General features: G+C 57.1%; 1 protein-coding gene across 1 annotated transcript; it reads left to right on the top strand.

The window, feature by feature from the left end:
- The first annotated feature begins 957 nt into the window (after positions 1–957).
- On the top strand, positions 958–20,490 carry SLC2A4RG (SLC2A4 regulator). Its single transcript, XM_038750258.1, has 9 exons — positions 958–1,143; positions 9,590–9,771; positions 15,174–15,286; positions 15,815–16,038; positions 16,333–16,433; positions 17,358–17,607; positions 17,781–17,885; positions 18,139–18,263; positions 19,095–20,490. Exons 1-9 carry the CDS (start codon positions 964–966, stop codon positions 19,204–19,206), a joined length of 1,392 nt encoding a protein of 463 aa, XP_038606186.1. The 5' UTR covers positions 958–963; the 3' UTR covers positions 19,207–20,490.
- The last annotated feature ends 2,744 nt before the right edge of the window (positions 20,491–23,234 follow it).

The following is a 23,234-nucleotide window of genomic DNA, read 5'->3' as shown; positions in this document are numbered from 1 at the left end:
CTAGTAAGCGCTTCCCAAATACCACCATTATCATTTTTGTAGTAGGCGCTTCCCAAATACCACTATTAGTCTAGTAAGCGCTGAACAAACACCACTACTATTATTATTATTATTCTAGTAAGCGCTTCCCAAATTCCACCATTATCATTATTGTAGTAGGCGCTTCCCAAATACCACCATTATCGTTATTGCAGTAGGCGCTTCCCAAATACCACCATTCGTCTAGTAAGCGCTTCCCAAATACCACCATTATCATTATTGTAGTAGGCGCTTCCCAAATGCCACCATTATCATTACCGTAGTAGGCGCTTCCCAAATACCACCATTAGTCTAGTAAGCGCCGAACAAACACCACTACTATTCTTCTTATTATTATTCTAGTAAGCGCTTCCCAAATTCCACCATCATCATTACTGTAGTAGGCGCTTCCCAAATACCACCATTAGTCTAGTAAGCGCTTCCCAAATACCACCATTATCATTACTGTAGTAGGCGCTTCCCAAACACCATCATCGTCACGATTATTTAGGCGGGGCGTGGTGGTGGTGGTGGTGGTGGGGGGGGGGGGGGGGGGGGGGGGTTTGTGTGTGTGTGTGTGTGTGTGTGTGTGTGTGTGTGTGTGTGTGTGTGTGTGTGTTTTCGGGGGCCTTAGGCTAGAAGCGCACGGAGCGGGCGGTCGGTTGTGTCGCTCGGGGCTGTATCGGCGGGCCGCGCCCCCAGCCAATGGGAGCGGCCCCGGGGTTCGGCCGGCCAATGGGAGCGCGAGCCGGCTCCGGGCCACGTTCCATCTCGGAATGTTGATACAGCGCGCGGGCCAATGGGAGCGCGCCGCCGGGGGAGCGAGCGAGCGAGCGGGCGGCCGAGGGGGGCGTGGTCCCTCGCGGCCGAGAGCGGGGCAGCGCGGCGCGGCCGGCCCGGTGCCAACGGGGGGGTCCCCCCGGTGCCGCCGCCCCCCACCCCCCGATGGAGCCCGACCGCCTCCCGAACCGTTTGGGGCGGTGCTGGGCGGACTGCCCCCCGGGGCAAGGGCTGTGCCGAGGCCTCCTCCCGCCCTGCGGGCCCGGGCCCGGCCCCAACGCCGTGTACACGGTGCTGCTGGACGAGCCGCTGTGGGGGCGGGAGCCGCCGGCCCCGCTGCACCAGGTAACGGGGCCCGGAGCTCCGGGGGACGGGACCGGACCGGGGGGGGGGGCCCGGCAAACTTTCTCCCGCCCGCCCGCTGCAAAGATGGCGTCGCCGCCGCTGGAGGCGGCGGCAGAAAGTTTGGGCTCCGGCGGGAGAGGGGCGGGGCGGAGGACCGCCGGACCTCCCGCCCTCCCTCCCTCCGCTGTTTCTTCGTAGCTTACTAGGGGAGACGCGAGGTGATCGGGTTGGCCCCCGTGGGGCTCGCACTCTTCACCCCCGTTTTGCAGGTGAGGGAACTGAGGCCCAGAGAATAGTCATAGTGAGGGCATTTGTTAAGCGCTTACTATGGGCTAAGAGCCGTGGGAGATGCAAGGTGATCGGGTTGGCCCCCGTGGGGCTCGCACTCTTCACCCCCGTTTTGCAGGTGAGGGAACTGAGGCCCGGAGAATAGTCATAGTGATGATGGCATTTGTTAAGCGCTTACTGTGGGCTAAGCGATGTGGGAGACGCGAGGTGATCGGGTTGGCCCCCGTGGGGCTCGCACTCTTCATCCCCGTTTTGCAGGTGAGGGAACTGAGGCCCAGAGAACAATAATAATGAGGGCATTCGTTAGGCACTTACTGTGGGCCAATTGCTGGGGGAGATACAAGGTGATCAGGTAGACCCCCGTGGGGCTCACACTCTTCATCCCCATTTTGCAGGTGAGGGAACTGAGGCCCGGAGAATAATCATAGTGATGCTATTTGTTAATCACTTTCTATGTGCTAAGCGCCAGGGGAAACGCAAGATAATCGGGTTGTCCCCCGTGGGGCTCACACTCTTCATCCCCATTTTACAGGTGAGGGAACTGAGGCCCAGAGAACAGTAAGAATGAGGGCATTTGTTAAGCGCTTACTATGTGCTAAGCGCCGTGGTAGACCCAAGGTAATCGGGTTGTCCCCTGTGGGGCTTACACTCTTCATCCCCGTTTTGCAGGTGAGGGAACTGAGACCCAGAGAACAGTAATAATGAGGGCATTTGTTAAGCGCTTACTATGGGCCAAGCGCTGTTCCAAGCGCTGGGGGAGATACAAGGTGATCAGGTTGTCCCCCGTGGGGCTCACACTCTTCATCCCCGTTTTGCAGGTGAGGGAACTGAGGCCCAGAGAATAGTCATAGTGATGATGGCATTTGTTAAGCGCTTACTGTGGGCTAAGCGATGTGGGAGATGCGAGGTGATCGGGTTGGCCCCCGTGGGGCTCGCACTCTTCATCCCCGTTTTGCAGGTGAGGGAACTGAGGCCCTGAGAATAATCATAGTGATGATGGCATTTGTTAAGCGCTTACTGTGGGCTAAGCGATGTGGGAGACGCGAGGTGATCGGGTTGGCCCCCGTGGGGCTCACACTCTTCATCCCCGTTTTGCAGGTGAGGGAACTGAGGCCCAGAGAATAGTCATAGTGATGATGGCATTTGTTAAGCGCTTACTGTGGGCTAAGCGATGTGGGAGACGCGAGGTGATCGGGTTGGCCCCCGTGGGGCTCGCACTCTTCATCCCCGTTTTGCAGGTGAGGGAACTGAGGCCCTGAGAATAATCATAGTGATGATGACATTTGTTAAGCGCTTACTGTGGGCTAAGCGATGTGGGAGACGCGAGGTGATCGGGTTGGCCCCCGTGGGGCTCACACTCTTCATCCCCATTTTACAGGTGAGGGAAGTGAGGCCCAGAGAACAGTAATAATGAGGGCATTCGTTAAGCGCTTACTATGGGCCAAGCGCTGGGGGAGATGCAAGGTGATCAGGTTGACCCCCGTAGGGCTCACACTCTGCATTCCCATTTTACAGGTGAGGGAATTGAGGCCCAGAGAATAATCATAATGATGGCATTTGTTAAGCGCTTACTATGGGCTAAGCGCCGGTAATCGGGTTGTCCCCCGTGGGGCTCACACTCTTCATCCCCGTTTTACAGGTGAGGGAACTGAGGCCCAGAGAACAATCATAATGATGGTATTTGTTAATCACTTTCCATGTGCTAAGCGATGTGGGAGATGCGAGGTGATCGGGTTGGCCCCCGTGGGGCTCACACTCTTCACCCCCATTTTGCAGATGAGGGACCTGAGGCCCAGAGAATAGTCATAGTGAGGGCATTTGTTAAGCGCTTACTATGGGCTAAGCGCCGTGGGAGACGCAAGGTAATCGGGTTGTCCCCCATGGGGCTCACACTCTTCATCCCCATTTTGCAGATGAGGGAACTGAGGCCCAGAGAATAATCATAGCGAGGGCAGTTGTTAAGCGCTTACTGTGGGCTAAGCGATGTGGGAGACGCGAGGTGATCAGGTTGTCCCCCGTGGGGCTCACACTCTTCATCCCCGTTTTGCAGATGAGGGAACTGAGGCCCAGAGAATAATCATGAGGGCATTTGTTAAGTGCTTATTATGGGCTAAGCGCCGTGGGGGACGCGAGGTGATCGCGTTGTCCCCCGTGGGGCTCACACTCTTCATCCCCATTTTGCAGGTGAGGGAACTGAGGCCCAGAGAATAATCATAGTGAGGGCATTTGTTAAGCACTTACTATGGGCTAAGCGACATGGGAGACGCAAGGTGATTGGGTTGGCCCCCGTGGGGCTCACACTCTTCACCCCCGTTTTACAGGTGAGGGAACTGAGGCCCAGAGAATAATCATAGTGAGGGCATTTGTTAAGCGCTTTCCATGGGCTAAGCGCTGGGGGAAACGCAAGGTAATCGGGTTGTCCCCCGTAGGGCTCACACTCTTCATCCCCGTTTTACAGGTGAGGGAACTGAGGCCCAGAGAATAATCATAATGATGAGGGCATTTGCTAAGCGCTTACTGTGGGCTAAGCGCCGGGGGAGGCGCAAGGTAATCGGGTTGTCCCCCGTGGGGCCCACACTGTTCATCCCCATTTTTACAGATGAGGGAACTGAGGCCCAGAGAATAATCATAATGAGGGCATTTGTTAAGCGCTTACTATGGGCTAAGCGCCGTGGGAAACGCAAGGTGATCGGGTTGTCCCCCGTGGGGTTCACACTCTTCATCCTCATTTTACAGATAAGGGAACTGAGGCCCAGAGAATAATCATAATGATGAGGGCATTTGCTAAGCGCTTTCTATGGGCTAAGCATTGGGGGAGATGCAAGGTAATCGGGTTGTCCCCCTTGGGGCTCACACTCTTCACCCCCATTTTACAGATGAGGGAACTGAGGCCCAGAGAACAGTAATGATGAGGGCATTCGTTAAGTGCTTACTATGGGCCAAGCACTGTTCCAAGCACTGGGGGAGATACAAGGTGATCAAATTGTCCCCTGTGGGGCTCACAGTCTTCATTTCCACTTTACAGATGAGGGAACTGAGGCCCAGAGAATAATAATAATGATGGCGTTTGTTAAGCACTTACTATGGGCCAAGCACTGTTCCAAGCTCTGGGGTAGATACAACGTAATCAGGTTGTCCCATGTGGGGCCCACAGCCTTAATCCCCATTTTACAGATTGAGGGAACTGAGGCACAGAAATGTGAAGTGACTTGCCCAAGGTCACACAGCAGACAAGTGGCGGAGCCGGGATTAGAACCCATGACCTCTGACTCCCAAGCTCGTGCTCTGTCCACTAAACCATGCAGAGCAGGGCCACACGGGCTCCTGCTGGACCAAACCGGGGCCGGACCAGCGCTCCCACCAGCTGTAATAATAATTATAATTATAATCATGATGGCATTTGCTAAGCGCTGTGTGCAAAGCACTGTTCTCAGCGCTGGGGGGGATACAATCTATAGCTATAATTCTGATGGTTTTGACACCTGTGTACGTGTTTTGTTTTGTTGTTTGTCTCCCCCTTCTAGATTGTGAGCCCGTTGTTGGGTACGGACCGTCTCTATATGTTGCCGGCTTGTACTTCCCAAGCGCTTAGTCCAATGTTCTGCACGCAGAAAACGCTCAATAAATACGATTGAAGGAATGAATACAAGGTGATCAGGTTGTCCCACGTGGGGCTCGCAGTCTTCACCCCCATTTGACAGATGAGGGAACTGAGGCCCCGAGAATAATAATAATGTTGGTATTAAGCGCTTACTATTTGCCGAGCACCGTTCCAAGCGCTGGGGTAGATACGAGGTCATCAGGTTGTCCCACGTGGGGCTCGCAGTCTTAATCCACATTTTACAGGTGAGGTAACTGAGGCTCAGAGAAGTCAAGTGACTTGCCCAAAGTCACACAGCTGGTCAGTGGTGGAGCCGGGATTAGAACCCACGACCTCTGCCTCGCAAGTCCGGGCTCTTTCCGCTGAGCCACGAGAGCACCAGCCTCGCAGTCAGAAGGTCTTGGGGGTCTAATCCAGCCCCCCCCAACTTGATAATCATAATAAATTACAGTATTAAGCGCTTATTATAGGCCAGGTACTGCACTAAGTGCTGGGATGGATACAAGCAAATCGGGTTGGGCACAGCCCCTGTCCTCTATGGGGCTCGCATTCTCAATCCCCATTTTACAGATGGGGGAACTGAGGTCCAGAGTGGTGATGTGACTTGCCCGAGGTCACACAGCAGACAAGTGGCGGAGCTGGGATTAAAACCCATGACCATTGGATTCCCAGGCCGGTGCTCTTACCTCTGCTGTGTGACTTTGGGCAAGTCACTTCAGCGCTCTGGGCCTCAGCTCCCTCATCTGTAAAATGGGGATTGAGACTGGGGGCACCGAATCGGGCAAGGGACTGTGTCCCACCCAATTCGTTTGCATTCACCCCAGTGCTAAGTACAGTGTCTGGCACATAGTAAGCGCTTAACAAATGCCATTATTATCATTTCTTGAGAGCTTACTGTGTGCAGAGCACTGTGCCAGCCGCGTGGGAGAATAAAGTACAAGAGTTGTGAGATAAGTTGCCCTGCCCACGACACGCTTACAGTCTTCCAAGCACTGCCATCCTGGTCTGCGAGTCTGTCCACTGAGAGCCAAACCCCTCTCTCGGGGTTGGGGGTTCGGGTTTAGAAGGGTTGTGTAGACGTCAACGTGGAGCCTGGAGGGTTTAGAAAAGCCCCGGCGGCCGGGAACGGGGGGTGACATGAGAGGTTACGTGCCCAGTACCGTTAAACCGTGGCAAGGAGGGTGCGGTGAGAAAAGGAGACGGGACGAAGGCAAATCGAAATCTTCAAAAGCAAAGCTTTGGGACTGCAGAACTCATACCTCAGTGAGAAAAGGAGACGGGACGAAGGCAAATGGAAATCTTCAAAAGCAAAGCTTTGGGACTGCAGAACTCATACCTCAGTGAGAAAAGGAGACGGGACGAAGGCAAATCGAAATCTTCAAAAGCAGAGCTTTGGGACTGCAAAACTCATACCTCAGGGAGAGAAGTATGCAGAGAGGGTGGCGGGAGGTGGGGATGGATTCCGGCGAGGGCAGGGCTTGTTGGTGCCTGGAAGGGAGTCAAGCCCCTCCTGCTTGGGCACATCACTCCCAGGGTCTGCCGTGGCTGTTCAGGTTGCAGGTCCAGAAAGGGATGAGGAAAAAGAAGGCGGTGGACTTCCTACTGGAGCAGGATGCCCAGAAGAGGCGAGCGGGATAGCCCCGGCTCAGAGCTAAGCCCGGGGCGGGGCGGGGAGAGGTGCCAAAGTCTAGGAGCCCCCTCTGACTTCACCCTCCAAATAATAATAATAATAATAATGGCATTTATTAAGCGCTTACTATGTGCAAAGAGCTGTTCTAAGCGCTGGGGAGGTTACAAGGTGATCAGGTTGTCCCACCATCATCATCATCAATCGTATTTATTGAGCACTTACTATGTGCAGAGCACTGTACTAAGCGCTTGGGAAGTACATATTGGCAACAAATTGGCAACATTGGCAACGGAGGGCTCACAGCGTGGCTCAGTGGAAAGAGCCCGGGCTTTGGAGTCAGAGGTCATGGGTTCAGATCCCAGCTCAGCCACTTGTCAGCTGTGTGACTTTGGGCAAGTCACTTCACTTCTCTGGCCCTCAGTTCCCTCATCTGTAAAATGGGGATTAAAACTGTGAGCCCCACGTGGGACAACCTGGTTACCTTGTAACCTCCCCAGCGCTTAGAACAGTGCTTTGCACGTAGTAAGCGCTTAATAAATGCCATTATTATTATTATTACGGATGAGGTAACTGAGGCACAGAGAAGTTAAGCGACTTGCCCAAAATTGGCGGAGCTGGGAAATAAATGCCATTATTATTATTATTACGGATGAGGTAACTGAGGCACAGAGAAGTTAAGTGACTTGCCCAAAACTGGCGGAGCTGGGATCTAAACCCATGAACTCTGACTCTTTCCATTGAGCCACGGCTCTTTCCATTGAGCCACGCTGCTTTTCGTCTTCTCCCTCGGAAAGTGGGGAGTGGGGAGTTTCGGGCCTGTGAGGTGCAGCCTTGCGTAAGCCTTAACTGCTTGCTCCCTGGGTGCTGTGGCGTCTGAGTCCCATCCAGACCTGTGGGAGCGGGCATTGCTTCCGAGAGGGGGGTTTCTTCTGCGTGGGTGCGTGGGTGCAGTTGTCTCCCCATGCTGCTGGGACGTGGGAGTTGAGGCAGCTCAAGGGAACGAATGCTCTTATATAGGCATACTACACGTGGGGAATACCCAGACACCTGTCCCCGCCCTGCAGGCCCTGGGAAATCTCAGGAAGGGAAGGAGTGTGGAAAGAGAGAAGACTAAGAGCCCCTCATAGGGTGGGCCATTCTGAGCCCCCCGGCTAGGTTGATGGTGGGAGGGGCAGTCACACCTGCAGCCTTGCCTTGTGAACTGCGTGCCCAGCAGTTCAGAGTCTTTATTACTTGCATAAAGAGTCTTTATTACTTGTGGGGCAGTAGCCCCATCTCAGCCAGACTGTGCACCCCAGGCTGACCGGGGGTAGTGTTTAGATTCTGCCGGCAGGCCCTGGCCATAGGTTTGCACCCCGGATCAACGAGGTTTTTCTTTGGCCCAACTCCATATGTAGGCAGGCACCGGACCTGAGTGGACCCGGGGCATGTGATCAGAATGAGACCATGAGCGAGGGAGTCCTGTCCTCGGGCGAGGTTATGGGGTGGTGGGGTTCCTGCCCACTGGCAGGGTGGGGAGGTTAAGAGGAGTGAACCCATGTCCAGTCAACCGTCGAGGCAAAAGGCAAGATACTGTCCTCCCTCAAACCTGCACAGTTGTGTCCTTCTTCCCCCTCCACTCCCCTCTCCTCATCTCTTCCTCTACCCCCAAACAGCCAGGAGGACTGCCTCAGGCTGAGATGGATCAGGCAGAAAGGGGGTGAGTGAGGGTAAAGGCTCCAGCCCCGGGGAGGCTTGGAAGAGAGGTCTGCTGGGGGAGAGGCCAGTCAATCATATTTATTGAGCGCTTACTAATAATAATTATGGAATTAAGCGCTTGCTACGTGCCAGTACTGTGTGCAGAGCACTGTACTAAGCATTTGGGACAGTACAGTGTAACAGACACATTCCCTGTCCACAGTGAGCTTATAGTTTCATAGACTAATAATAATAATAGCAATAATAATGATGCCATTTATTAAGCGCTTACTATGTGCAAAGCACTGTTCTAAGTGCTGGGGAGGTTACAAGGTGATCAGGTTGTTCCATGGGGGGCTACGGTCTTAATCCCCATTTTACAGATGAGGTATTGAGGCAAAGAGAAGTTAAGTGACTTGCCCAAAGTCACACAGCTGACAAGTGGCGGAGCTGGGATTTGAACCCATGACCTCTGACTCCAAAGCCTGTGCTCTTTCCACTGAGCCACGCTGCTTCTCTTAGACTACCCCATGCCGGGCTGCTCTGGTTGGCACCCTCACTTCCTTCTTTTCCCCAGCCTGAATCCAACCTCCTTTCCCAGGCTGCTCCCGCACTTCCCCAGCCACTTGAGCCACTGTCCTTCCCCGCTGCCCATTTGCCCTCTGGCTCTTGTCCCTTTCCTGCCGATGCCACGGGCAAGAAGGTAGGTAGATAGGGGAGGGGATTGCATTGTAGGGGGGACTGCTTCCCTCCCCATTATGTGCTTGAGAGGTGGGGTTTGGAGTGGGGGGTGTGGTGCGTTGCATGGGTCTCCCAGGGAGCTGTGGGGAAGAGGGCACTTTCAATCAATATTTATTGAGCTCTTACTGTGTGCAGAACACTTCACTAGGCGCTTGGGGAGTACAGTACAGCAGAATTGGCAGACGTGTTCCCTGCCCATAACGAGTTTATAGCCTGCATTTCTCCACATCCCTCGGGTTATCTATCCACCCTTCCCTTCACCCTCTGAAAAAGTATAGGGAGCTGCCGTCTTCCCTCTGCCCTCTCTGATTGCCCTGTTGTCACCTGGATATTGGGGTGTGTGGGGGACGGAAGGGAGAAAAGCCCATTTCTTCTACTCTTGGCAGGCCCTGAGTTTTACGGTATCTTGGGGGTGGTGGTGAGGACATTGAGAGACTTTCGGGTTAAGTAGACGACCTCCCCTGCAGCCCTCACCCTCCCTGACCTGAACCCCGCTTTGATCTCCTCAGCAGGGTCCCATCCATTGCAGTGGCCCCCCAGGGGCAGAGGAAGAGCTGCCACTGGTCCTGAATGGTAGGAGGCCCGAGGAGCGGTGGGGGCTGACCAGCCCGCTGTCCAGCTGGCCGGAGGAGGCCGAGTGGGAGCAGAACCGCCTACTGCAGTCACCTTACATCCCGGTGCCGCGGCACAGGTGAGTGACCCAAGCGCTTACCGCTGGGCTTGGCAGAGCGGGGAGGAAGCGGGCGATGTTCCCATCCTGCTGCTGACCAGGGCCGGGCTTCTGGACTCAGTATCCCCCAGCTGTCTTCTTTGGCCCCCTGAGTCTGGAGAGGTTGATTAGGGAGGGGGCTTGGCCTGTGACCTGACCCTAAGAGAGTGTAAGCATGTTGGTACGTGCGTGTGATTAATATGGATGGCTGTGTGCTTCCTGGTGGTGAAGGAGGACGTAGGGCCCAGGGTGAGGGGATTTGTCTGAGACCAGTGCAGAGAATGCATCGCTTTAGGGCGGATCAGGGAGGGGCTTGGGGGGCACTGACCCACTTTACGGGGGAGACACTGCGACCAGGGATGGACCCAGTGCCTGAACTCGTCTTCGTGGATTCCAGTCCGAATCCTGGGTTCACTTAGACGTGCAGCCTGGGGCGGGGGTGAGGTCGGATGGAATAGTCTAAGGCTCTGCGTTCAGGTCAGGCGTGGGTTCATAACCCGCTGCTGACGGCCTTTTCCTTCAAGCGCTTAGTACAGCGCTCTACACCTAGCATGCGCTTGATCGAGTGATTGATCTGGGGCTCTAGGAAGTCTGGGCCATTTCTTATGCCTTCCTCCCCCCTGCATCCACCTCGTGATGGAGATGAAAAGGGAACTGGTCAGGGAAATGCCAAACTGAAAAATAGCACCTGATTGGTTGTGCGGCAGGTGGCTGTTTCTTGCAACCCCCCTGCCTGTGTCTGTTTGCAAGCTGCCGCGAGGCTGGGGTCTGTGAGGGGTCTCTCTGGCTGCCTTCCCTGAGCCCCATGGACAGGAGGAGGAGGAGGCGAAGGAGCTGAGAAACACAGAGGACAGTGGAGGACATTGCCAGAGCCGATCGGACCTGGGGCACGTGATCAGAATGAGGTCGGCTGCGAGGGGTCCTGTCCCTGGGAGAGGTTACGGGGTGGTGGGTTTCATGCCCAGGGAAGGAGGTGGCCTTGAGGGCAACGACTCCTGCTTCTATGGGTAATGTATCTTCCCAGGCATCTAGTATGGTGCCCAGTAGATGCTGATGGTGAGATGGACTGCAGGAACTTGCAGTTCTGGGCTGGTGTCCCAGCTGCTTCAGAAAAGACCTTTCTCCCCAACTACCACCATGGGTCCGTTTTTCTCTCTTGCTCTCCTCCTCCCCTTTTAATTATTTTCCCCATTCGGAGGCTGCAGGTGAGGTCTCACCACCTCTCACTACCCTTGAGGCTGGTCGTTTCATTTAGTCGGCAAGGAGTCGAGGTGGGGAAAGAGGGAGAGAAGGGTGATCGGGCCCTAAGATGGGCCCCAAATGTTCGACCCTCACACAGTCCACAGCAAACACCCTCAGAGCTTCCTCCACCATCCCACCATAACTCCTCAGAGAATGTGAGGTGGTCTGACACAGTAAACCAAAAACGGGGTAGTTCAGTCAGGTCTGGAACTAATCTCAAGGGATGGGGCTGTGGTTCCTCCTTGCCCCGGGGGAATCCAGGGGAATGGGTTCCTAAGCAACTCCATTTAACCTGCTTTTCCTGGGGACCATGCTCCTTTGCCACCCTACCCTCAGGTGGGGTATTTATCCTTGAGGACAGCCCCCTTCCTCTCCTCAAACAGTCACTCTGGGAGAGGAGAGAATGTCCTCCATGGGGCCTGACTTTGTCACTGTGGGGTAGGGATTTCCCTGAGCCGGCCTGTGAGTTCCCCTTCATTCCCACCACTGGCCTGAACCGCTTAGTTGTGAAGTTGTCAGGCTGAGGACTACCTTCCCGTCCCCTTGCCCCATGGTCTCCTAGGAAAGCTGGTGGCACTGGGCCCACTGAGGAAGCAACATGGCATAGACTGTGAGCCCTTCTAGACTGTGAGCCCACTGTTGGGTAGGGACTGTCTCTATATGTTGCCAACTTGTACTTCCCAAGCGCTTAGTACAGTGCTCTGCACACGGTAAGCGCTCAATAAATACGATTGAATGAATGAATAGTGGGTAGAGCACCGGCCTGGGTGTCAGAAGGTCGTGGGACATCCCAGGTTCGCCACTTGTCTGCCGTGTGACCTTGGGCAAGTGACTTCACTTTTCTGTGCTTCAGTTACCTCACCTGTAAAATGGGGATTGTGACTGTGAGCTTCACGTGGGACAGGGACTGTGTCCAACCCGATTTGCTTGTATGCACTCCAGCGCTTAGTACAGTGCAGGGAACACAGCTTAACAGATACCACGGTTCTTACGATGTGAGGTATCAGAGGAATTGTGATTGTCCCTGGCCATTAGGACCGTGGAACGTGGGCACAGACAGATTTCTTTAAAGGAGAGTTCTTTTATGTGTGTGTGTTGGGGAAGGTGGTCAATCACTGTGTGCAGAGCATTGTCCTAAGCACTTGGGAGAGTACATTACAACAATAAAGAGATACATTCCATGCTCACAGCGAGCTTACAGTGTAGCGGGGTGGGCGCTGGACTGAGGCTTGGGCTCTTTGGCCACAGCTGGAACCCTGTGTCTGTCCTAAGGGACTGGGTACCCTCCCACCCACCCCAATTCTTCATTTCTTTCTCTCTCCCCCTTCCTTCTCCCCGCTGGGCAGCATTCACCCTCTCTGTTGTTTGTCAGGTCCCCAGCCTTGCACAACTCTGGTTAATGTGTGATCACCAGGCTGCCCTCTGGGCCCTGGGTCCTTCCCTACCCCCTCCTTCCTGCGGTCTGGGCTGTGTGTTCCCTCTCCCGCTGGAGAGGCCGCTACGGCTCTGGCTCCCTGGAGGTGGGAAGGGCTGGGGTGGGTTTGGCCGGCTTTCTCTACAGGAGGTTAGGGTGGGAGGGAGGGAGAGACAGTTGAGGACCGGTAAGCAAAGCCGAAGGGAAATGGGAAGAATCTGGACTAAAACTGGCTAGCTCTGGGGCAAACTGAAATCAGGACTAAATGCCACCTCCCCGTTCTTAGTCTGCTGTGTGAGATGCCCCCTCGCCCCCCATGGGGAGGAAGCTCTGAGGGTGTTTGCTGGGCACTCTAGCAATGTGCAGGGGTCAAACATTTGGGGCCCAGCTTAGGGCGTGGTCACCCCTCTCTGCCCCCCCACAACCCCTTGCCAACTCAACTCCTCCCCTACTCCCTTCAAAGGCTGGGGGCTGGAAGCTGGAGTCTCTTCCTTTTCTTTTCTTTTTGTTTTTATTGGTATTCATTAAGTGCTTACAGTGTGCCAGGCACTGTACTAAGCACTGGGGTAGAATCAAAGTAATAGGATTGGACACAGTCCCTGCCCGACATGGGGCTCACAGTCTTCATCCCCATTTTACATGAGGGAACCGAGGCACAGAGAAGTAAAAAGACTTGCCCATGGTCACCCAGCAGACGTGGCGAAGCCAGGATTAGAACCCAGGTCCTCTGGCTCCTGGGCATGTGCTCTATCCATTCAGCCACGCTGGTTCTCCTGTTTTGGGCTCTGGTGCTTTCTCCCCCTGGCACAGTGGAGGCCCGGGTCACATCCGGGTGCGTGGCTCAGAGGAAAGAGCCTGGGCTTTGGAGTCAGAGGTCATGGGTTCAAATCCCTGCTCTGCCACTTGTCAGTTGTGTGACTTTGGGCAAGTCACTTAACTTCTCTGTGCCTCAGTTACCTCATCTGTAAAATGGGGATTAAAACTGTGAGCCCCAAGTGGGACAACCTGATCACCTTGTAACCTCCCCAGCGCTTAGAACGGTGCTCTGCACATAGTAAGCGCTTTAACAGATGCCATCATTATTATTATTATATTATTATTATTTTACTCGCCAGACTGGGGCCGAGTTTTGGGGGACTGTCTATGTCCAGGGACCTGGGGAGGATCGGAGGGGGACAGGGATTGGGAGGGGGGACCCAGCTGGTGGGGGAAGTCTTGAGTTTCTCTGCCTCAGGTGACCAGAAGTCATTGACTTGATGCCCTCATCCCTCCCCATCCCACACACACACAATTTGGTGCTGTGTCTCCATTTTCACAGTTTGCCCTGGAGCTGCTGGGGAGAGACCTGTTGGTATGTTTTCCTGCGTGCGCGCACACACACGCACGCATGCACACTTTCTCTTCCTCTCCCTCTCCTCCTTCCCTGCGGTCCGTTGCACCGCTGCCAGGAGCTGGGAAGTTGGGGGGCAGGGAGGCGGCCCCCCGGGTGGAAGAGAAGGAGCCTCCAGATGGGAGAGACGACTAGAAGCTCCTCCTCCTCGACTCCTCCCCGCCATCTCCCCTTCTGGCTCCAGAGGAGAGTAACTTGTCTTCTGGTGATTTGTGGTCCTGCAGCTGGGGGAGTGAAGCTCGCTCACAGGCAGCCAGTGTGTCCGCGCTGCTGGACGGGGAGGATAGGGCTTAGGGAGAAGGCGGGGGGAGGTGTGCATGTGTCAGGCGTGTGTGTGTCAATGTGTCATGCCTGCCTATGTGGTTGCACAGGAGGAAATCCTAGATTCAGGCAGCCCCAAGACCCCCTGTAACATTCCTGCTGACTTCTCTCCCTTCTCTGTTTCGCCTGCTGCTCACTCAGCCAGGGGCCTGGCCGGCTCAGAAGACCTTTCCCCCTTCCCTTCCCCCCCACCCCACGGCACTGACCACCTCCTGGGGGCTGGAACCTCATCAGGTAGAGAGGAGCCGAGAGGGAGGAACTTAGGGAAGCCAGTCAGCGTGTGAGAGCAGCGGAGTGAGAGGAGCGGAGCATGGCCCCGGAGTTCTGGTTCTGGACCCGATGATGGGGAGGGAAATGGGGGTTGGGCGGAGTCAGCATTAAGGGTGTTGGGAAGGGCAGGAAGGAGGAGGAGGAGGAGGAGGAGGTCCATACTTCTGGGGTAGAGAGAGAGGGGAAAAAAAGAGAAGATGGGGAGGATGGGAAGAGACCCCCCCCTCGCATCGCCCGCCCGCCCCCGCCATCGTAGGCACAGAGACTTAGTGGGGAGATGAGGCCTCTGCCCCCAGAGATGGCGCCTGACATATCTTAATTCACCCCCCCAGCTCCCCCAGGCTGGGAGTCAGCCACTCCGCCCCAAGCTTGGGCATCCTGCCCAGCTTGGCCAGTGACCCAGATAAAATGGGCAGCGTTTGCCCCTCCCCACCCCTGGCCTTAGCCCTATGGAATGGGGAGCTGCAGGGGGGAGGAACCACAGGGGCACACGTCCCCTCCACCCCCACCGTCTGGCTCCAATGCCTGGATGGGGGTGGGCTTTTGGGGAGACACGTGGGCTCCTTAAAGGCAACTCACCCTCCTGAGGAGCTGGGACGCCAGGGGCCCCGAGAGGTGGGTGGGAGTGCACACCTCTGTCCTTGGTCAGGCAGCTGGCCGGAGTTTTGCTGCTCCCCTTCCCCTGTGGCCCGGGCCGTGTCACGGATATGGGCTTCCTCCCCCAAAACTCCCTCTTCTCTCTGGCAGGCACCCTGTTCCCGGAAAGGCTGGACTGGACGAAGTCATGGCGGCCGCAGTGCTCACCAGCCTGTCCACCAGTCCCCTGGTGCTGGGCCCCCCCACGGCCCCCTTCGGCACCGGTAAGGGTGAACGCGGGTTGGGGAGTGGTGGAGAGGAGAGGGCTCATCTCTGGGTGCTTGGGGGCGGCTCGGGGAGGCTGGGGAGGGAAGGAGCGTGATAAGGAGCTGCCTGAGGGTACCACTCTGCTGTGATCAGCCAACCAGTTGCATTTACCGTAGGCAGAACACTGTATTAAACGCTTGGGAGAGCACAGTCTAATGTGGAGAGTGGGTCACGTGAGGTCTGTTGGATGGCCCTAGCTGTGGGATGTGGGGGCTTCAGATTGAACTCGTCTCTCTTCCCATTGAGGAGGGGCGACAGAACTGTCATCACCGTGCCCAGGTTGTTGGCTTGGGAATTATAGATTTGCGTTGGCTTACTTTGGCACATTCCTTTAATGTCAAAATATGGAGAGGTAACCCCAGCCCCCCACTCTCCTGGGCTTCGAACTCTCTCTCTCTCATTCCACACACCTCCCCCTGCCCCCGCAGCCTGGAAATTATGTCCGGCCCCTCCCGGGGTTCATTCTGTGATCCTCCTCCCCTCAGAGCCCTGCTGTGAGCCTTGGAAGGAGGGCCCAGTGGTGTCCAGCAGCTACGGCAGCAGCAACAACAGCGGTGACTGGGGCTGGGACCCTCCAAGCGACCAGTCCACCCCCTCCACCCCGTCTCCCCCGCTGCCCCCTGAGGCCGGCCGCAGCCTCCTGTCATGTGCCGAGGAGACCGAAGCTGCCCACTTTCTGTTTGGGGACCCCATTCCTAGGAAGAGGAAGGTGAGTGATCATGGAGGGGGGTCGAGAGTCTCCACCCCTGCAGCTTGGAGGTGGGGCCTTGAAGCCTGGAGGTGCGCACAGGATGGTGGGGAAGCCCCTGAGGTTATGCACGGGCCACGTGGGGAGTGGAAACCTGCCCCCAGCCCCAGAAGAGGCTGGTGGTGCTACTAGACTCCACCGTTCTCCTGCTGCCTTGCCAGGCAGACTCTGGGGCTGAGGCCTCCCACCCCCGAGGGCGCTGAGGGGGAGGAGGAGTGGGGTCTTGGGCTAATGGAGTTGTTCTCTGTCCTCCAGAACTCGGTGAAGGTCATGTTCAAGTGCCTGTGGAAGAACTGCGGGAAGGTGCTGAGCACATCTTCGGGGATCCAGAAGCACATTCGCACGATGCATCTGGGGTAGGGGCCGGGGCCAGGGGTGCGGCTGACAGAACCGGGGTGAAGGGGGCTGGACTTGGTGATCTTTGCCCCAAGCAGTCAATCCCCGGTGGACTTGGCACCCGACTTTAGTCCGGGTCCTGTACAAGTTGCCGGCAGGCGGGGAAGGACCAGGAGACCAGCCTTGCCTGGTCTCTGACGCACTCCTAGGGTGGTGTGGAAGATGGGACAGACAAGCAGAGCAGTAGAGGCAAAGACCAAGGGCCAGACACGTAAGGCACAGAAAAGAATACGAACAGTATTGTGTCCTTAGTGTGCAGGCTCACCATTGCCTTCACTCCCCTGTGGAGGCACTTGATGGTGGGGGCTTCCCAGACTGAGCCCCCTCCTTCCTCTCCCCCTCCTCACCCTCTCTATCCCCCCCACCTTACCTCCTTCCCTTCCCCACAGCACCTGTTTTTACGCATTTATTACTCTATTTATTTTACTTGTACATATTCTATTTATTTTGTTAGTATGTTTTGTTCTCTGTCTCCCCCTTCTAGACTGTGAGCCCACCGTTGGGTAGGGACTGTCTCTATATGTTGCCAGCTTGTACTTCCCAAGCGCTTAGTACAGTGCTCTGCACACAGTAAGTGCTCAATAAATACGATCGAAGGAAGGAAGGAAAGGGCTTGAAGAGGGAAGGCTTCATGGGGGAAGTGGGCTCAGCATTTGGAGGAGAGATGAGATTTGAGAAAAGGGAGGAAGGAAGGGCAGGCTGCAGGGGGGAATGGGATGAGGAGAGGGTTTTCCCCGCCCCCTCCTCCTCCGCCTCCTCTTTTTCCTCTCCCCCACAGCAAGGAAGGAGGGGTTCCCTATCTTCTCCCCCACGCCCCGGGGTGGGGGTTCAGGGTGGGGGGACCCGCTAACTCCTGACCACTCCCACCCTCCCCCTCCTGCCAGCCGCCGGGCCGAGCCGGAGCAGAGCGACGGAGAGGAGGATTTCTACTACACAGAGCTGGACATCAACATGGACTCGCTGACTGACGGCCTATCCAGCCTGACCCCGATGTCGCCCACCTCCTCGGCACCCCCAGTCTTCCCTGGCCAGGAGCTGCCTGCCCCGCTGCAGCCAGAGGCCTTGCCCGTGTCCCCTCTCAGTCCCTTGGCCCCAACCTCTCTCTGCCACATCCACACTGACCACGCCTACCAGGTGAGTTCCCCAGGACTGGAGCGGGGGTTGGGGGGTTGCCTAGACGGCTCGTCCCCAGGTGGCCCTGGGCGCAGGTAACCGCGCTGCTGCCTCCGAGGGGGTCTCCGGTTCAGTGGCTGCCCTGGGGGCAATCTGGGGGAGGGTCCCCGCTCACCCTCTCCTGTGGTTTCTAGGCTGTGGCTCCGGTGGGGCTCCCTGTGGCCCCTGCCCCACCTGGTGGGATGGCCCTCAGCATCTGGCAGCCCTCCCCACCCCCCGGGCTTTTTAACGAGTCCGCGGTGAGTACCCAGGACGCACGCGCTCCCTTCTGCCCCCGGGTCCGTATCCCAGTCCCGGGGGGAGGAGGAGAACCCCGAGAGGAGGGGGGCGTGTTGAAAGGGGGCAGCTGAACGAGGTGGCTGCTCAGGGGCAGGGCTCGGGCCCCGGGCCGGACTCCGGCTGGCACTGATGGTTCGCGGGAGCCCGGGGGGCGTCTGCGGCCGCCCTCAGAGGGACTGATCCGACCTGACTGCCACCCTCGTCTCTCCCCAGGGCTGCCTGGCTCCGGTGCGCCCCATAGGCCTAGGGGACAAGCGGCTGCTGATCCCCCACCCGTCGGTCATCAAGTCTCCAGCTCCGGCTGCCTCTTCTGGCCCGAGGCCAGCCATGGGATCCAGGTGAAATGGAGCACCTGCCTCTGGGTGACGGGGACGGTGGTGGAGTGTGAGGCGGAGGGTTGGGTCAGACAGGTGCTGGCGGGCGGGGGGGCGGTCCATTTTCTCAGTTGGCTGGGCACAGTCTGCTTGGGGTCTTGGGAATTCTCTTTTGGCTCCCCGTCAGTCAATGGTATTCAGCGCTTAGAACAGTGCTTTGCCTATAGTAAGCGCTTAATAAATGCCATTATTACTTATTGAGCGCTTACCGAGAAGCAGCCCGGCCTAGTGGCTAGAGCGCAGGCCTGGGAGTCAGAAGGACCTGGGTTCTTATTCCGGCTCTGTCGTTTGCCTGCTGTGTGACTTTGGGCAAGTCACCTCACTTCTCTGATCCTCAGTTCCCTCATCTGTAAGATACGTCCACCCCAGTTTGCTTGTATCTACCCCAGTGCTTAGGACAGTGCTTGGCACCTAGTAAGCGCTTAACAAATACCACAATTTTGTTATTGTTGTGACGATTACTACTGTGTGCAGAGCACTGTGATAAGTGCTTGGGAGAGTACATTAGAACAGAGTTGGTAGACACAATCCCTGCCCACAAGGAGCTTACGGACTAGAAAGAAAGAACCAAGGCTTCCCGAGCCCTCCCTCGTCTCAGCCAGCACCGGGCCTGCGGCCGCTGTGGTTGTCTCAGATTACCCCCTCGCAAGGCTCTTTGGCATCACAATTATGTAAAATGAAAAAAGCCCAGCAACCTCCACAGCCCCCGCGCTCTCCGGGGTGAGCGGGTCCGGCCCGGTGAGGCCTCCGGCGGGACTCAGCGTGGCCTCGCCGAACTCCCCGTCTCTCCCGCAGGAAGCCCCGGGGAGAGGCCAAGAAATGCCGGAAGGTGTACGGGATGGAGAATCGGGATATGTGGTGCACGGCCTGCCGCTGGAAGAAGGCTTGCCAGAGGTTCCTTGACTGAGGCCCGGCCCGCAGCAGCTCCGCGGCCCCTCGGCCGACCCCCCGGGCTCCGGCGGGCCCAGCGGCAGCTTCCCGTGCCCTTCTTGCACAGTTTGCACTGCAGGTGCCTTGAAGCCCCTCCGCCGCTCCTTCCTCCCTCCTTCCCCTCCCCGCCGCCGCCGCCGCCGCTGCCCGCCGCCGTCTCAGACTGACTGGGACCACCAGGTTCTGGGCCTCTCTGTCCCTCCTCCTCTGAGCCCCTTCCCGAGGGGCCAGAAAGTCTCCACAGGAAGCCCCTGACTAGTGAGGTGAGGGGGTTGAGGGCGCTGGTACTGATGCTATTTCCTCTCAGGCCTGGTCCCCTCCCCACCCCACCGACCCCACGTTCCTTGGGGCTTTTTAAATCAAGAGAAAATAAGCTATTTTCCCCAAACTCCGCCACTCCCAGGTGGGGTGCCCTTCCGGGAGGTCGGGGAGCAGGGCCCAGGCCGAGGGGCCGAGCAGCCCGGACCCATTCCCGTGGCCACCAGAGCCATGGCCCTTCTGGCTCGGAAGAGGGGGGAGCGAATTCAGAAAGGGGCACGGGGCCCTGCTAGGCTCTGGGCCCTCTCTGAAAAAGGCTTTACGAGCTGAGGGCGAGGAGTGGGCTGGCCCGGCAGTGGCCAGAAGCGGCCGGAGCTTTGACCCTGGGGGCCGGGGTTTGTGCCCCTGACCAACAGAGCCAGTGGTCGAGGGAGAACTTGAGGAAGTGCCTGTGAGGAAAACCAGCCATTTGCACTAAAGCCAAACTGCACAGAGAGTGCGTCCCCCCCTCCACCCCAGCCCGCCTGCCCCTTGTCATTGGAGTAAACAAGTATTGTATTGACCAGGCCCTGGCCTCCCCAGGCCCCCTCTCCCCCTCCCGCCCAGCATCAAGGCTGACTGTGGCAGCTGCTGCCTCGTCCCCCACTTCCCCCCGACTCTGCCCGGTGCCCCAGTCCCATTCCAATTTGCTCAGCTGGGGGAAATGTGTGTGTGTGTGGGGTGTCCAAACGGTCCCAGCTCGGCGACAATCCTGCCTCCCGATTGGGCAGTGTGTGTGTTTTTTGTGTGTGTATGTGAATATGTGCTCGTGCCTGAGAGTGCCACGTGTTTGTGAGCCCCAGGGGTCCTCCCTTTCTCTCCCCCCTCCAGGTGTGGGTGTGAATGTTTTTGTAAAAGTCGCGTTTTGTACAACAAATGTTTGGATTTTCCCTCTTTGGTTTTGTTACGGCCATCTCTTGACTTTATAAAAGCAAAAAGAAGACAAAGTCTTTGGTGGGGGGGGGGGCGGGAGGGGGGCTCTTTGAAGGAGCCAGAGCAGAGGGACACAGAGTCTCTGACCTCCTGCACAGGGGGGTAGGTTTTTAAACTTTATTTTAAAACCAAGCAGGGGTGGGGAGTGGGGTAGGGAAGCTAGAGCGTGCCCCACCTCCCCTGGCCCCAAGTGTGCCCGGTAGGGTTCCCTGGCCTTGGGGAAGGGAAGAGGAAGGCCAGGGATGGGAGAGCAGCAATCTGGCTGCCAGAGAGGTTGCCAACTCTTCCAGCTCAGGTCGACCTCTCCTTCCTGGGGTGAGATTTGGATTGGGTGGGGCATGAGGGGGGACGGGGGTGGGTGGGTGGGTGTTTCTTTGTGTACGTATGTGCGCAGCCTCTGCCTGCCCGTCCAAAAACGATAAGTCTGTAGAGTCTGCTGAGAGCAGCAGGGACTGAATGTAATTTGCGTGTGGCTCCTAGGGCCTCCCCTTCTCCTCTCAGCTCCCCTTGGTACGGTGAGGGTGTCTGCTGATGCGATCCGCTACGTGGCAAGGGACTTTTGTGGGTGTGCGTGCACCGGGGTGGAAGGTGGGGAGCATTGACGCCCCCCTTCCCCCAGACCTAAGGACTCCGGCTGTGCTCCTACCCCCTCCTCTCTCTCCCCTCCAGCCCAGGAACCTCTGGCAGCGGATGCCCAGTCTGGGCATCAGGCCAGCGGGAGTGGCCAGCCAATCCTCCTCCTCAGTGGTGGCGGCTCGGCCCTGGGGCCCAAGCTGGCTGGCGGCCTGGCCCTGGCAGCAGCCGCCGCCTCTCCCTCCCCTGCCTCTCTCTTAGCAGATGGGATGGAGTGGGGAGGGAGGGAAGGTGGCGTGGTGAGTTGCATTCCGGAGTCCACCTAGCTTGCGTTGTCTTCTAATAATAATAATAATGTTGGCACTTGTTAAGCGCTTACTATGTGCAAAGCACTGTTCCAAGCGCTGGGGGGGAATACAAGGGGATGAGGTAGTCCCATGTGGGGCTCACAGTCTTAATCCCCGTTTTGCAGATGAGGGAACTGAGGGGCACAGAGAAATGAAGTGACTTGAACAAGGTCACACAGCAGACACGTGGGGGAGGCGGGATTCGAACCCATGACCCGCGACTCCCAAGCCCGCGCTCTTTCCACTGAGCCACGCTGCTTCTCTTCTGCCTTTCATTTGCTCTGCTGCAGTTTGGGGGAGATGGAAGAGGGCCGTCTGGACCTTTTTTCACGAGGGAGAGCATAGGTGCTGGACTGCCACGTTTGTGTGTGAGTGTGTGTGTGTTGGGGGGAAGAGGCATCTCTAATGCACTTTGAAGGGCCAGGGCAGCCTTGTGCTCTGTTTCAGCTTCTGGGAGGAGGGGATGGGGACAGGGAGGCCTCCAGGATTGCTGCACTACATGGGGACAGGGTTTGCAGGCTGAGAATGAAGGAGAAACACACAGGGCCGGAGGGCACGGTGGAGAGCAGAGGCCTTAAGGGGTGGCCTTTAGTCTCAACCCTTTCCCCTCCTTTCCTCTCCGCCCCCAACCTGAGTGACCCACCCCCGTTCTGCTTTCTGCTGAGACATTCCAGAGCTCTTTCCTCACTCCGGATCTTTCTAAGCCTTAGTCCTTTCAGCCGAAAACTTGGGAGTTGATGTCCTATTTGAAAGCAAAGCAGATTGCTCCGTGTCTCTCTGGCTCAAGTTCTTTGCCTTTTGGCCCGTGGGTTGGGGTTGCCTTGATAAGGAGGAGAGTGTGTCGTGGTGGCTGGGGTAGGGGTGGGGAGTGAGGGGAGGGAGAGAGGGCCCCCCCCAGCAAGGCTGGGGTAGAGTCTCCGTGCTGACACTATTTGTACCATGTACGCAATGCTCAGGTCTCTCGCTCCTGCAATGTGCCAATGGCAGAAAGGTTTATTCTGCGAGAGGAGAAATAAAGATTTGTTTGTTGTTGTTGTTTTTTTTTTCCAGACGTATCCCGGCCTCTTGTGTGTGGGCAGAGGGAAGGAGTGGGGGCGGGGGACCGGACGGGGCCTGCCCCTTGTGACCGTATTGGGACACGGGTCAGAGAGCAGGATATTTGGCAGTCTCCCCAGCCTGGAGGAGGGCAGCTCCTGAACTGCAGCAGGACTGTAAAAAAAAAAAAAAAAATGGCCCTCTTGGAGGGATGGATGCTGGAGGGTGGGCTTCTCAGCCAGTCTGGGCTTGGAAGGAGTCGGTCAGCCACCGTTCTCAGTGCCTGCCTCAGTTTATCCAGCTCTCTAGTGGGTGGCAGGGCCTTGCCCCTGCGCAGGAGGAAAGGGGCTTTGTCCGAGAAAGAAACCAGATGGGTGGATTTCCACTGCCGCGGGAGGAAAGGGAAGCAGGAGGAAGGGAGGATACACGGCAGAGAGAACTTACCAACCGGAGGAGATGGTGGGAGCCTCTGGCCCTGGAGACAGCTCAGTTCAGGAAAGGCCCCTGGGTGGGTGGCTGGGAGAATCTCCCCTGGGGTTGGGAGCCGAGAGGAATGACCCCCTCTCTCCCTCTGTCTTCAGGCGGCCCAGTCCTCCTTCTGAATGGGGTAGGGGGAGAGGAAGAGGAGGAGGAGGAAGAGGCTCCACACTGAAGGCCTTTAATAGCTTGGGTGGCGGATGACGTCACCTGGGCTCCCTCCCTCTACCGCCCCCCCCCCCTTGGCTGGGCAGAGCGGCTCGCGGGCTCCCCCTGCTGGTCAGACGGCCGCACTGAACGCTGCCGTGCCGGCGGGAAAAGAAGGGGGCAGCACAGCGCCCCC

Source organism: Tachyglossus aculeatus, chromosome 8 (genome assembly GCF_015852505.1).
Source record: "Tachyglossus aculeatus isolate mTacAcu1 chromosome 8, mTacAcu1.pri, whole genome shotgun sequence".
NCBI classification, from domain to species: domain Eukaryota; kingdom Metazoa; phylum Chordata; class Mammalia; order Monotremata; family Tachyglossidae; genus Tachyglossus; species Tachyglossus aculeatus.
The sequence above is the reverse complement of the archived record's forward strand: the minus strand, read 5'-3'. Positions and strand labels throughout refer to the sequence as shown.